Raw genomic sequence first — 12911 nt, 5'->3', positions numbered from 1 at the left:
GTTGAATTATTGAAATAAGTTAACTTTTACACCATATTCTAGTTGAATTATTGAAATAAGTTAACCTTTACACCATATTCTAGTTGAATTATTGGAATAAATTAACTTTTACACCATATTCTAGTTGAATTATTGAAATAAATTAACTTTTACACCATATTCTAGTTGAATTATTGAAATAAATTAACCTTTACACCATATTCTAGTTGAATTATTGAAATAAGTTAACTTTTACACCATATTCTAGTTGAATTATTGAAATAAATTAACCTTTACACCATATTCTAGTTGAATTATTGAAATAAGTTAACTTTTACACCATATTCTAGTTGAATTATTGAAATAAATTAACCTTTACACCATATTCTTCACCTGTAGGCTATATTACATCTGGGCTGATGTGGACATACGAAGCATAGGAGGATATTTCAGCTGCTAGTATGGATGTCTGTCTGTACAGTCATGCAAGTTCAATGCTATTAAAACACTTTAAACTTTAAATCAAAGCATTTTGTTTTTTCATATAAAATAAACACATTTGTATTCAGTTTAGAAGTTTTGGGGCTTTTTTTTTGGCTCCTGCGCTGCTGAAATCAGGGCGTCCCTTATTTCTATTTCTGAAAGGTGGCAACCCTAGTTGTAATAGACGCTATATAAATAAAATTGAATTGAATTGAATTAAAAGAGGAGGCGGTGTCATCAATTTGAATAAAAGAAGAAAAACAAGCCCCAGCAATATGGTTATAAATAGACGGTTCATCTTTTCTGAATATTGACACAGGAGACGGGGACACAGGAGCATATGGGATAAAAACAGAACTGGGCCTAACATGGACCCATGAGGTGTGCCACAGTTCAGGCTTAGAAGAGTTATCACCAGTGTTTACAGAAAGAGATTAGTCAGTCAGATACGTCCTAAAACCAATTTAAAGTGGTGGCTCAAATATAGGATCTCTACCTAAGACAGGAGATAAAAATGTCATGACCCACAATATCAGAAGCAGCTGTGAAATCAAGCAATACGACAGCAAAGACACCGAAGTCAACGTTTATTAAAAATTCTTAGAGGGGCTTTCATACCCGTTAAAACCAGATTAAAAAAAAATCTCATAAATGCCAACGTGACGGTAAAAGACAAGCAACAGTTTGTTTCAGTGTCCCGTAATAATTTGTAAGTGACCGATAATTTAAGTCAGCTTTCTGAAATAAGACGTTTTTTTTGACTTCATATCAAAAGGTCAAAACTGAATCAGTATTTATGATGTGTTTCATTTCAAAATCATATTAACAGGATTAAAGGGGAGGAAAAAAGCACACAGGCGCGTTACAGTCGCCTTTTCAAAATGAATGTGCTTGTTTTTGTGCAGCACCAGATAAGTTACTTGTGCGTCAAAATGTCCTCGCTTCCTTTTCATTTAAAAAAAACAACACGATTAAGGATAATTTGGATTCCTATTACATCAGATTTAAATCACGGTAGTTGAGTGGAGAGCTCAACATCACGCCGGCAGACAAAACACCGTTCAGGGGGAAACCATTAATGGAAGCAACAAGCATCTTAAAAGTGTTTAAGGAGGTCAAGACTGACAAAGACGGGGGTGACATGCCGAGTTAACCCTTGACACCTCTACCCCTCCGTCTCTCCACAGTCTCCAGCTTCCCCTCATACGACCTCCCTTTCCCCACAGCTCCACCCATGAACCATTAAGGCTGTTTTCTTGAAGAGGAAAAAAAAAAAAAAAAAAAAAAAAAAAAAAAAAAAAAGATGGCCACCAGAGGTCAGATCCAAGTCCAAAATAAATTGCCTTCTTTCCTGAGGCTCAGCCATTTTAATAGTACAGATTTATTGTGCTGTGCTTTTTGGAGGGTGATCATATGTATGTGGTCAGTAGCGCGTATGCAGTCCATGACCCAGCCTCCCTCTCACGTTACACCCTATTTATAACATCCCCTCCGCCGGCTCCCCTCGTTCTGCAGTTCCTCGGAACCTCCTTGTGCTTCCAGCCTCGAGCTCCAGTTCCTCCTGACATCTGAGAGGGCTCTGCTGCAGCTCGTCCTGGGCTAACTGTTTATCCTGCTCAGCCTGGCAACCGGCCGCACGCTCCGGATTACCACAGGAGTCAGGACACCCACTATTGAAGCACATTTTGCTTTCCGCTCTGTAACTGTTTGACTTTTCCCACCAGAAGGGGTTTTGAGAGTTTCGGGGGAGAGTGAAGGGGAGAAGGAGAGGAATCTTGGATATGTGCTTGTGATCGTTTTGCTTTTTTTTTTTTGGGCTGATTTAGTAACTCTCACCTTTTCCTGGAGGGCCTGATGGATCACGCACTGTTCAGCTGCCTGCGGAGCCCGCACGCCCCGGCGCAGGCCCTGCACCCCGCCTTCACGCAGTCGCCCCTGACGCTGCACGGACGCTCGGATCACATCGCCTACCCCGACCTGGGCTCCTCGTCCTCCTCCTCGTCCACCTCCTCGCCGTCGCCCTGCGTCATCTCCAGCTACCCGGGGGACGACGGCCTGTTCCCCGGGCAGCACCCCCACCACCCGCACCGGGGGCACCTGCCCTCGCAGCAGCATCACCACCCGCCTCAGCACCACGCGTCCTGGCACATCCCGCAGATGCCGTCGCCCGGCGGCGGCGGCACGCGCCACGGCCTCTGCCACCCGCACTCCCACTCGTCCCACGACAACGGCCCCACCACCCCGGACCTGGCCCACCCCGGAGCCCCCAGTATGTGCGCCAGCACCCCCAGCCTGGGCAGCGGCAGCGCCCCCACGGGGGCCTCCTGCGTGCCCGCAGACTTTGGCAGACAGACTCTGTCACCTGCCGAGGCGGAGAAGAGGAACGGCAAGAGGAAAAGTGACAGTTCAGGTAAGAAGAGTCCGGGAGTCGCTTCTAGACGCCGTCTTTGTGCAGCCAAATCTTTCAAACGTTTGACGTACAAATCAAAGCAGGGCAAAGATAGATGAATAAAACTAGAAAATAAAAGGGAAAACATCTGTGCATATTACTCTGAATCATTCAACACCCCGACTGCGGGGAAGTCTGCGGCCGTGATAGAAAAACAACAGGAAAAAAAGAAAAAAAAAGTGTCTGAAAAGCAGTTTGTAGGTGTCGGCTGACACGCAGCACGGCTGCAGGCGGCAGGCGGACCGAGAGCGCGGAGCAAAGGCCACATCATAACTGCGCGGGCACATCTGACGACTGGCATGTTTAGTTTGAAAATCACATCTGGTTTTTTGCGGCACTCTTCAGAGGGCAGAGAATGAGGCACGCAGTAAAGAATTAATGTCACGGATTGTAAAAGGGCTTCACCGACGCCTCGCGCCGCATAAACGCCCCAGCAGACAAACTGCTCAGGCTTTCTGGGTTTTTTTTTTAATTTATTATGCCTTAATCTGGTGATTTAAATAATCACAGGCGCTAGGACTGCTCAGGGTGTCAAAATATGTTAAATTAATGAGTAGATTATTTTTTTTAATTAATTCAGAATTTAATACAAATTTTAATACTCTTATTTCACAATTCTGATATATTTTTATACACACACATATATATATATATATATATATATACATATATATATATATATATATATATATATATATATATATATATATATATATACATATATATATATATCTATATATATATATATATATATATATTGTGCATATATATATTTATTTGTGCAATCATCTGTTTGTTTTTAAAAAAGTTTGACTTTTTTTTTGTTGAAGGTCAATTTTAAAGTTTCTCCTTTTTAATTTGCTCCAGTCAAGTGCAGATTATGGCAATTTTAAATATTGCAAGGGGGAAAAAAAGGAAAAATGATGAGGGAAATAAATCTAATATGCATGTGTGAATTTTCCTCTAACGGAGACACCAGCCGCCCAGAGATGTATGAACGCCGACTCCTGGGTTCGCGCTCAGACGAATCCCTGCTCTGGACCGCTGCTCCGACTCAGAACACCTCCACCGTGAACTACAGAGGATTTCCAACCGGCACTCACCACAATAATCAATCACGGCATGACAAACTGCCGGGCCCCGGCCGGGTTGGGAGTTCTTTCTGGGAACGTGATATTAGTGAGAGTTTCAAGGCAACATGCGCTGGCCATTCTCTCTTTCCTTTTGAGGATCGCAGAGCCCCAGCACCGATCCTGCACCCTTTTAAAGGCTTCTTTGTATTCGGGTCACATGCACTTGACCGGCTGTATTCCCACAAGCGATTAGCTTCTGCCCAGGATGCTGGTGGAGAGGGTTTGATCCCCTTGACAGGGCCAGCTGTTGCTGTTTCTGCAGTTTTTACAGCTCGTTTATCGACTCAACTTTGCAAAATAGAACAGAAATCCATCCTGACAGGCTGTGATTAACACGCGCTGAAAACACAACTGGAAGTAGTCGCTGGAAATGTACAAAATGATGTTGCACGACAAGGCTTAATTTCTCAGGGTTATTGTTAATGTCATGGTAAAGTCCAGTCCCCCCACGTCCAAAAATGTTGCAACACAATTAAACCGGCAGCTCAAACACACACCGCCTCCTATTTTTCAGGGAAATGGCTGGAAACTCCAAACCTCCAGATCCCCGTTCCTCTTGCAACATTGCATACTCATTACATGAGTCGTGCGTTCTCACCACGCTAACACCAATCACGCTGATTATCAGAGCTGGCTGGATTGCTGACTCAATCAGCTGTCTAAATATGAGTCCACTGCCCCGTGCATGAGATACAGCCTTGATTAGGTTTCACCATCTGGACCAGAAACCTGAGTGAAACCTGAATTTAGATACAGAAATAATAACAAAACCCGAGAGCTCATTTCCATGTGGGGTTTTACCCCGTCTTACCCCGTCTGCTCCCGGTACCCGGCTGTGATTATTGTCTCCTCACACCAGATCGGGGCTAATGAGATAAACCAGGGTGTCTGGTTTCAGGGTGACCTGCTGTTTTTTTTTTAATCTTTTATTTTTTATTTTTTTGTGGGCACGCTGGAGAGTTTTAGGCCCTCGTAAGAGCAGGGTGTCTTAGCTGAGTTTATGGCGCTGTCAAGGGAGCGGTCGCCCTTTAAAAAGTTACCAGATTTTCTGTGTGGAACAATAAAAGGTGCTTGAAGTCTTATTTTGTCAAGGCATTGTTGTAAAAAAAGGCAGAAGTGAAGTGCCGGATGCCTCTCGCTGGCACTCAAGGTCTCTTTGAAGAAACTTTGGGGGGGAAAAAAAACAAAAAAACATTGAGGATGTGTACATTCTTGTGAGTGAAAGAAAAAAAAACTCAACTTTCAGTGAGGAAAAACAAAATAAAAATAAAATAAAAAAACAAAAAGCATCCACCTTTCTGATTTCTCTCAGATTTGAGAGGGTCCCTTCTGAACCTCGCCAAGTTTCTTTGGGAACCCTAAACAGCGGGGCCCTTTGCCTGCTGCATTTTCTCATATTATCCCTCCTTTTTTGTGGAGAGATGAAAGTTACAGCGGGGACCTAATTGCTGTGGTGTCGTGGCTGTGTCATAAAAGCCTGCCGCTCGTTTTAATTCCAGGCCTGCTGCTCCGAAGCAGCTGGCTGTGTTGCACTTTTTATTCCACTTTACACAATGTCTGCGTAAACCTCGAGGTCTGAACGTCTGAACGACGCGCTTCAATCGGCCGCCGGGAGAGCCCCGTCTGAAATTACAGAGGAAGCAAAGGCAGGGTCAGAACGGAGCCGGGCCCCGAGCTGCAGGTCCAGCAGCCAGGCGGCTCACTTTGTGAAACACACCAGTGAATTCTTGCACTTCGTGTATCTGCTCCCCCCCCTTTGTTCTAAATGTGTGCAAGTGGCACCCACATATAACTTTTTCTCTGAAAACATTTATGCTTAATTAGAAGGAAGATTGTCTTTAACGCAGAAAAACAGACTCAGCAGGGGTCCACGAGGGGAGAAAATGGTCGATGAGGAGAAGGTTTCTCCTCTTACGTGGCCTCGCGCCGGCCCGGGCACCCTGTGCCAGTCTGGCTCTGGGCTGCAGGACTATTTACAGTTTGGCTTGATGCAGACCCGCTGGATTAACACACACCAGAGAACAGGACCGCAGATGAATTAGCATGCAATTGTTGCTGCCTTCAGGAGCAGCGTGCATCTGAAGCGCGTCCAGCAGAGAAGCCGCAAAAGCTGCTCACAAAAAGGAACCTTTTTGAAGGGGCGAATTAACCATATGTGTTTTTCCTTGGAAAGTTTGTGCAAAATACCAAAACAAAAAAGCTTTTTTTTTTGCCGAACTGAAGCGACGATGACACCGGGATTTGTATTTTTCCTAAGCAGGTCTGTGATCGGCCTTTGCCTCACTCATATCCCTGTGCTAAACCTTTGCATGCTTCTCAAGATTTTTTCCCCCTCTTTTTGAGGGTTTATACAAGGTTAATTTAGCCATTTTTTTTTCAGAATCAAATGATACACAACTAAAAAAGAAGAAAAAACAAAGTAGCTGCACGCCATGTCACTTTAGCTTTGCGGATTCTTTTGTTCCAAGTTGAGTAATAAGGTTATAGCAGCAGATTTCTTTTAAACTGAGACAAATTAAATCCATGTTGGCAGTATAAAAGCCCGCCTATTGTAATAGCACAGCTGCTGCAGTCAGACACACATGTGTTGCCGCCCATGAGTCCTTCCAGCCACTTAAAACATTCATAAACAATGACTGAACGATAAAGTGTGACTGACAGCTCTCATTGTTTCTCCCAGCTCACCTCTTTCCTTTCCCCTGCCGACTCGCACCTGCCGCATAATGTCTTGCCTTGTTTTTATTTTGCCGCATATATAATACGTCTGCGCCTGAGTGCAACAGAAAAACCTGTGTGGTGTTTGGTTTCAGAGTCCCAGGACGGGAATTATAAGTCAGACGTGAGCAGCAAGCCGAGGAAGGAGAGGACGGCGTTCACCAAGGAGCAAATCCGCGAGCTGGAGGCCGAGTTCGCCCACCACAACTACCTAACCAGACTAAGGCGCTACGAGATCGCTGTCAACCTCGACCTCACTGAAAGACAAGTATGTTCCTACCCACCGCTCGCTTGTTTCCCCCTGGGCCTCGCCGTGATTGAACCCACCATTAGCACATTAATGCCATGTTGTGAAAACAGAGGCGGCCCCGGGACTCGCTGAGGAGGCTCTCGGCTCTCGCTACTGTGTTTTTGTAATTTTGTTGTGAAGGGCCTTTCGTGCTCCAGATGTGGCTGTGTGACGGGACTATCATATTCCAGATGTTCCCGTCTGTTCCTTTAGGCGGGCCGCAGTCAAGACGAGAGAGACGGGTCCGAGGAAGTTGCTGTCTAGCAAAGGCACTTCCTCCCTCCCGCTACGCCTGCGAGCAGACGTTGCTCTCCGAGCGAGCGTGGGCCGCTCGCTGTAAAACGCAGACACGTGAAATAAATAACAGGAGACAAACGGCTAGGAGGGGTGGGGGAAGCGGCACACTGCCCATTGTTCTATGACACCTTTTTGGAAGCTGTAACTTACACTTCTGTGACCCCTTAGCAGCGATTTTTGCAGTGTGATATGATACAGATTTGACGTACAGAGCAGAGCCGAGTAGGAAACGGTTGCCAGTAGTTTCAGGTGATGCCTCAGAGGCATTTCACATGAGAAAATCTTAAAAGTTCACATGTTTCAAATGATTTCTATCTTTTATGCAACTTGGTGTTTTAGTATAACTCAAGCAGAAACAAAACATGTCTTTTTTTCCCAACAAAAAAGAAAGTCCAGAGTGCTCAGAAGGTTTATCTAAGTCGTGTGACGAAGGTGCTCTTTGGTGGGAAAAAAGATATCAAAAAAGAAGAAAAATCCAAGGCACTCTTCTGCAAATATATTTGTAGAAGAGTGTCTCTCAATTCGAATAAGTCTGGATGACAATTTGAGCATCTTGTAGATGGTGTGGGATTCCTCCCCAGGTGAGACAAAAAACAACATTTCTAATCTGCACAAGACATTAACAGGGGCAAGCAATGTGTTTCTGAAAGCTTGATTCCTGCTTCCCCGCGTTGTAATGTGCATCTTTGCTCGTCAGTTAGGAATGAGCGATATTTTACCGTTCACGATAAACCGGCGAAAAAATTCCCCACGGTAAGAATTTGTCATCTCGCGGTAAAAATGATAAATTCCCGTTGATGACGTTTTTGTGTAAAGCTGATTTAAGGTTCTGCGTTAAATCCACACACAACATACGTGAAGGAAGGAAGGAAGGAAGGAAGGAAGGAAGGAAGGAAGGAAGGAAGGAAGGAAGGAAGGAAGGAAGGAAGGAAGGTATGAGCCTGAAAGAAAGAAAAAAGAAAGAAAGATATGAGCCTGAAAGAAAGAAAGAAAGAAAGATATGAGCCAGAAAGAAAGAAAGAAAGAAAGAAAGAAAGAAAGAAAGAAAGAAATGAGCCAGAAAGAAAGAAAGAAAGAAAGAAAGAAAGAAATGAGCCTGAAAGAAAGAAAGAAAGAAAGAAAGAAAGAAAGAAAGATATGAGCCTGAAAGAAAGAAAGAAAGAAAGAAAGATATGAGCCTGAAAGAAAGAAAGAAAGAAAGAAAGAAAGAAAGAAAGAAAGAAAGAAAGAAAGAAAGAAAGAAAGAAAGAAAGAAAGAAAGAAAGAAAGAAAGAAAGAAAGAAAGAAAGAAAGAAAGAAAGAAAGAAAGAAAGAAAGAAAGAAAGAAATGAGCCTGAAAGAAAGAAAGAAAGAAAGATAAATTCCTGTTGATAACGTTTTTGTATTGGTATTTTTTTTATCATTATCGGGATAAATGCCAGAAATTATCGTGATACATTTTTCAGTCCATACCGCCCATCCCTATCGTCAGTAGCTGTTTGTCTCTTTCTGTAACTACAGTGCCAAATACAAGGTGTGGGTTCTTTACTATAGTTTTATATCTTGCAGCTCCTGTTTGTTTAGTTTCTTCATGTAGCTCAGCAACGGAGCAAATGAAGCGCATCTCGTGTGATTTGTAGCTCGTAAAATGTTGAGCAACCGCAAATTTTGCTGACGTTCTTCTATCCGAAGAACGAGGAGGAGAGTTGTTTATGGAAGTCGTGGATACGATGCCGCCGTGCCGACCAATCGCGTTAGCTGCAGTCTGCGTTTACCAGACAGACGCCGGGCTACGGCAGAGGTAACGTAGGCGTAGATGCGTTAATCAGGCGTGACCCCAACAGCTTTTAGTGATTAGACCTTAACGAACGAGTCACGAGGCCAGTTCTCTGGTTTAGAGGCGAGGGATTTTCTCTGAAACTCAACCAGAGCCTCGCATTATTTTGGCAAAACTGCACATTTAGCCGGTTAATCTTCTGAACACGAACATTCCTGGAAACGGACTTTCAAGAGTCAGAGCTTGAACATCTTACTCAGGTCTTACTCAGATGGAGCCGTCAAGACGAGCAATATGAGAGAAGATGGGAGATGGGAACATGACCTAGGAGTGCACAAAAGGAATAAATAACCCAGACTTTAACGAAAAGGTGTTTTCACACTCAAATGTCTTTATTTAAACAAGCTGCGCGTTGGATTAAACATCACGCCTTAACCTTTCAGTTTAAGGGGTTGTGAATACTTAAAATGTCCAGCACTCTCAGCGGAGCTTAAAGAGATTCAGATGTCTTCTTTGAAACCTCTGCCTGTCAGCAGCTAAAGAAGAAAAAAAAAAGGCTTGAAGGTGTGTTTTTAAAGGACTTTCAAAGAGTTCTCACTCCTCGGTCTGCAGGCACCTGTAAACGATGGCTTGGAAAATGTCAAACGCACCATAAAGCCTCCTTTGCTTTTGGTTCAAATTACCAAAGTTGTGAGGGTCTGAAGGAAGCAGGGTTCACGTGACCGCCGAGCCCAGAGTTTGTCACCTTGAATCCACTGCGGCCCTCTCCCAGATTTTCGCAATGAATCTTTCCGTGGCTGCAAAATGCGCGTGAAACGTCTCCAGCCCGAGCAGCATGTGTTGCGTGCAGACCTCAGCGGGAGACCGTGAGGTAAATACTGGCGATATATAAACAGTTGGGCCACGTCACTTGATTTATGCTGCGTGAGCCGTTCGGAGGAGTCTGATGGATGTTTTTATGTCCCTGTCGGCTGTGAAAACTGGAACACTGTAAGTGATGGCAGCAGGGGAGCGTCGGCCTGGAACATCCTGCATTCTTGGACTCGAAATCCACTTTAAATGCAAGAGAAAGTTTGTTAAAAAAGTAAATTTTTATTCAGATCCCTGGATTACAAATAGCCTGGGTAGGTTTTAGTGTTCAGTAGGCTGCAGGGGGACATTAAAATACAGATGTTCAACTGCAGCAGAGCTAAAACTCTGCACCAGCTTTCAAGCAAATTTAGCACACTTTAACCCTAAATGGTCATTTGCAACCCGAATAACTCCTAATTCTGGGCACTTTGTGTTCTCACACGCAAGTTTTTTTTATTATAAAGTGTGTTACTTGTTGTTTAAATGGGTCGAGGGCTCCAGTGATGTGTAAATTAGCAGCCTGGAGCCTCCAGACGAGTGTTTTTGCCCCCTACGGTGAAGCTGAGCCCTACATTACTGAGTTGCTGAGCTGTAATTTCAACAAGTTGGTTGCACTGCTGAGCAGCAATGTTCTGTGTGCTTGCAGGCTTTGAAAATGAAAATGTCGTAGCTGATATTAGAGCCATAAATAAGAGCGCCAATGCTGCAGTTATCGCCCCCCCCTTGCCCCCCTCCCCTCCAGCAGGTCCTGAGGCCTGTAATGAATCTGAGGCCGCGGTGCAGCGCACACCCCTGACGTCAAATGCAAATGTTTGTCCTGTCCACTAACTTCCTGACCACGCGACCGCTCAGTCCCCCCCAACGCCCCCCCCCTGCACGACGCTCCCCCAAAAATAACCCCACCCCTCCCTCCCTGTGTGACCAGCAGGCCCCCCTCTGAGTCACATGCGTCGACACTCATGCAGCCTCTGCTGCTTCTTTGACATATAAACCGTTTTAAGCAACAGCTCGATCATCAAACTGAGAGACGGGCCAAGCTGTTGAGTCAGGGAAAAGCAGGTTGACGCCGAGCGGCAGACGGGGCAGCACGGACATCTGATCGCAGCTAGGGGAAGGGCCTCCAAACCTTCAGAGAAGGTTCATTTTGCAGCTTTTGCTAGGAACCAAAGGTTGACATTTTTTTTGATTTGATTTGATTTATTTATTTCGATCACATGCTCAGTATGGTACACTTATTCATAACATGTCGTCGTGTAATCATTTGGATCGAAAAGGAGTAGGCTGAAGCTCTGAGCTTATAAATGCCTACCCTTTAACCTTCACATTATTATTATTTAAACTTTCTATAACAAATGCTTTCTAGCATTTCCACCCAAAAGAGAAGCAAACACGAAAGAAAAATATATGTAACAACAAAGAACCAGTAAGAAAAGAAAAAAAAAGGAAAAATAAATAGTAAATAGTCCTGATTAAAACAAGGACAAAAAGATCAGTAATTATTACGTGCATAATTCCATAATTCTCTCTCTTGCGTCTTATCCTTTAATCTTGTTGGTATTTACTAATCATGATGTGTTTTAAACTATTTTTGAACTGTATGATGTTTTTACTTTGTTTCAGATTATCTGGCAAGCTATTCCACAACTTAACCCCTGTAACTGAAATACACACACTTTTAAGTGTTGTTTTAACTGTTGGTTGTTTGAGATTATGTTCCCCCCTTAACTCATATTCATTTTCTTTCTGCTTAACCCCCGCAGGTGAAGGTGTGGTTCCAGAACAGGAGGATGAAGTGGAAAAGAGTGAAAGGCGGCCAGCAGGGGGCGGCGGCGCGGGAGAAGGAACTGGTGAACGTGAAAAAGGGAACGTTGCTGCCGTCGGAGTTCTCCGGCATCGCGGCCCTCCACCATTCGACGGACTCCTTAGCCAACGAGGACAGTCACGACAGCGACCAGAGCTCTGACCACGCTCACTTATGATGCACTCACCCCCCCTCCCAAAACCCCCGACCCACCCCACCACCCCCCAAGAGTGTGGGCCCCGCCTCCGCCTCCACCCCCGCCTCGGGACCTTCCTTAGAAGGACTGCTGTCCGCTGATTCGCCATCGTCATACAGCGATGCTAAAGAAAATGTACAAACACAGAGGGATGACGTGCGTTAGAGAGTGGAGTCGTCATGCAGGCTGAGTGTAAATTTCAAGAACTCGAGCGCATGAGCACACCGTTGGGTCTTAATGTCCCTGATAAACGCCCAAAATAGAGGTTATTATAAGTAATGAGATGTGATACCTTGGTTATTAAAACGTACTAAATATTACGGTGTATTTTGGAAACCATATTTAGTTGAACTGTTAACATTCCATATCGCGTGTCTCCGGAGAAGCAGGCTAAGGCTTTAATTTGCACTGTTGAACTGACAGCCTGCAGCTCAATTGGTTCCTACTGTATAAAATGTAAATTTCGATGTAACTGAGTTATTGATCCCAGTCAAGTGCCAGGAAATCCAATTTGCCTCGCTAATATAAATGATCTGTAAATAACTCTCAGTATTTTCTTACCTAAACGGCAACTCTATAACCAGTTTGTTCGGCTCGTGCAGCAGTAAACACTGACAGCTCTCCGGCTGACACGTTTTGCAAACAGATCTGAATCTTGAAACGAGGGGTTGGTTTTTAATCAAATGTTTTTCAGGGACAGTTGCAAATTCAATAAAACTTAACCGGTGGTTAATGGGATTCTTATAAAAAGGTTGGTTTTTATTTGTTTTTTTTCCCCTGATCATCTTCGCAGCCGTGCACCCATGTGAAGCCACCGTGATGGATGTGTATTCCACGCCGCGCGGGGTGAAATAAATGAAGCATCGCAGAGAGTGGAGAAAGCCGGTGATGTGGGCGCATGTTAAATTTCACCTTAGCCCGGGGGCACAGCCGGGACTCCCGCCAAGACTCGACAGAACCC

At 44.4% G+C, this 12911-nt stretch overlaps 1 protein-coding gene across 1 annotated transcript; it reads left to right on the top strand.

The window, feature by feature from the left end:
- Positions 1-1971: 1971 nt before the first annotated feature.
- Positions 1972-12700, top strand: meox2a (mesenchyme homeobox 2a). Its single transcript, XM_061717516.1, has 3 exons — positions 1972-2872; positions 6855-7027; positions 11714-12700. Exons 1-3 carry the CDS (start codon positions 2317-2319, stop codon positions 11930-11932), a joined length of 948 nt encoding a protein of 315 aa, XP_061573500.1. The 5' UTR covers positions 1972-2316; the 3' UTR covers positions 11933-12700.
- Positions 12701-12911: the final 211 nt, after the last annotated feature.

Source organism: Cololabis saira, chromosome 3 (assembly GCF_033807715.1).
Source record: "Cololabis saira isolate AMF1-May2022 chromosome 3, fColSai1.1, whole genome shotgun sequence".
Classification (NCBI taxonomy): Eukaryota; Metazoa; Chordata; class Actinopteri; order Beloniformes; family Belonidae; genus Cololabis; species Cololabis saira.
The sequence above is the reverse complement of the archived record's forward strand: the minus strand, read 5'-3'. Positions and strand labels throughout refer to the sequence as shown.

Excerpts from the sequence above, each read along its gene's own strand:
- meox2a (XM_061717516.1), top strand. The coding sequence starts at position 2,317 with ATGGATCACGCACTGTTCAGCTGCCTGCGGAGCCCGCACGCCCCGGCG. Across the intron at positions 2,873-6,854 it reads GAGGAAAAGTGACAGTTCAG|AGTCCCAGGACGGGAATTAT; the intron begins GTAAGAAGAGTC and ends GTTTGGTTTCAG. Across the intron at positions 7,028-11,713 it reads TCGACCTCACTGAAAGACAA|GTGAAGGTGTGGTTCCAGAA; the intron begins GTATGTTCCTAC and ends TAACCCCCGCAG.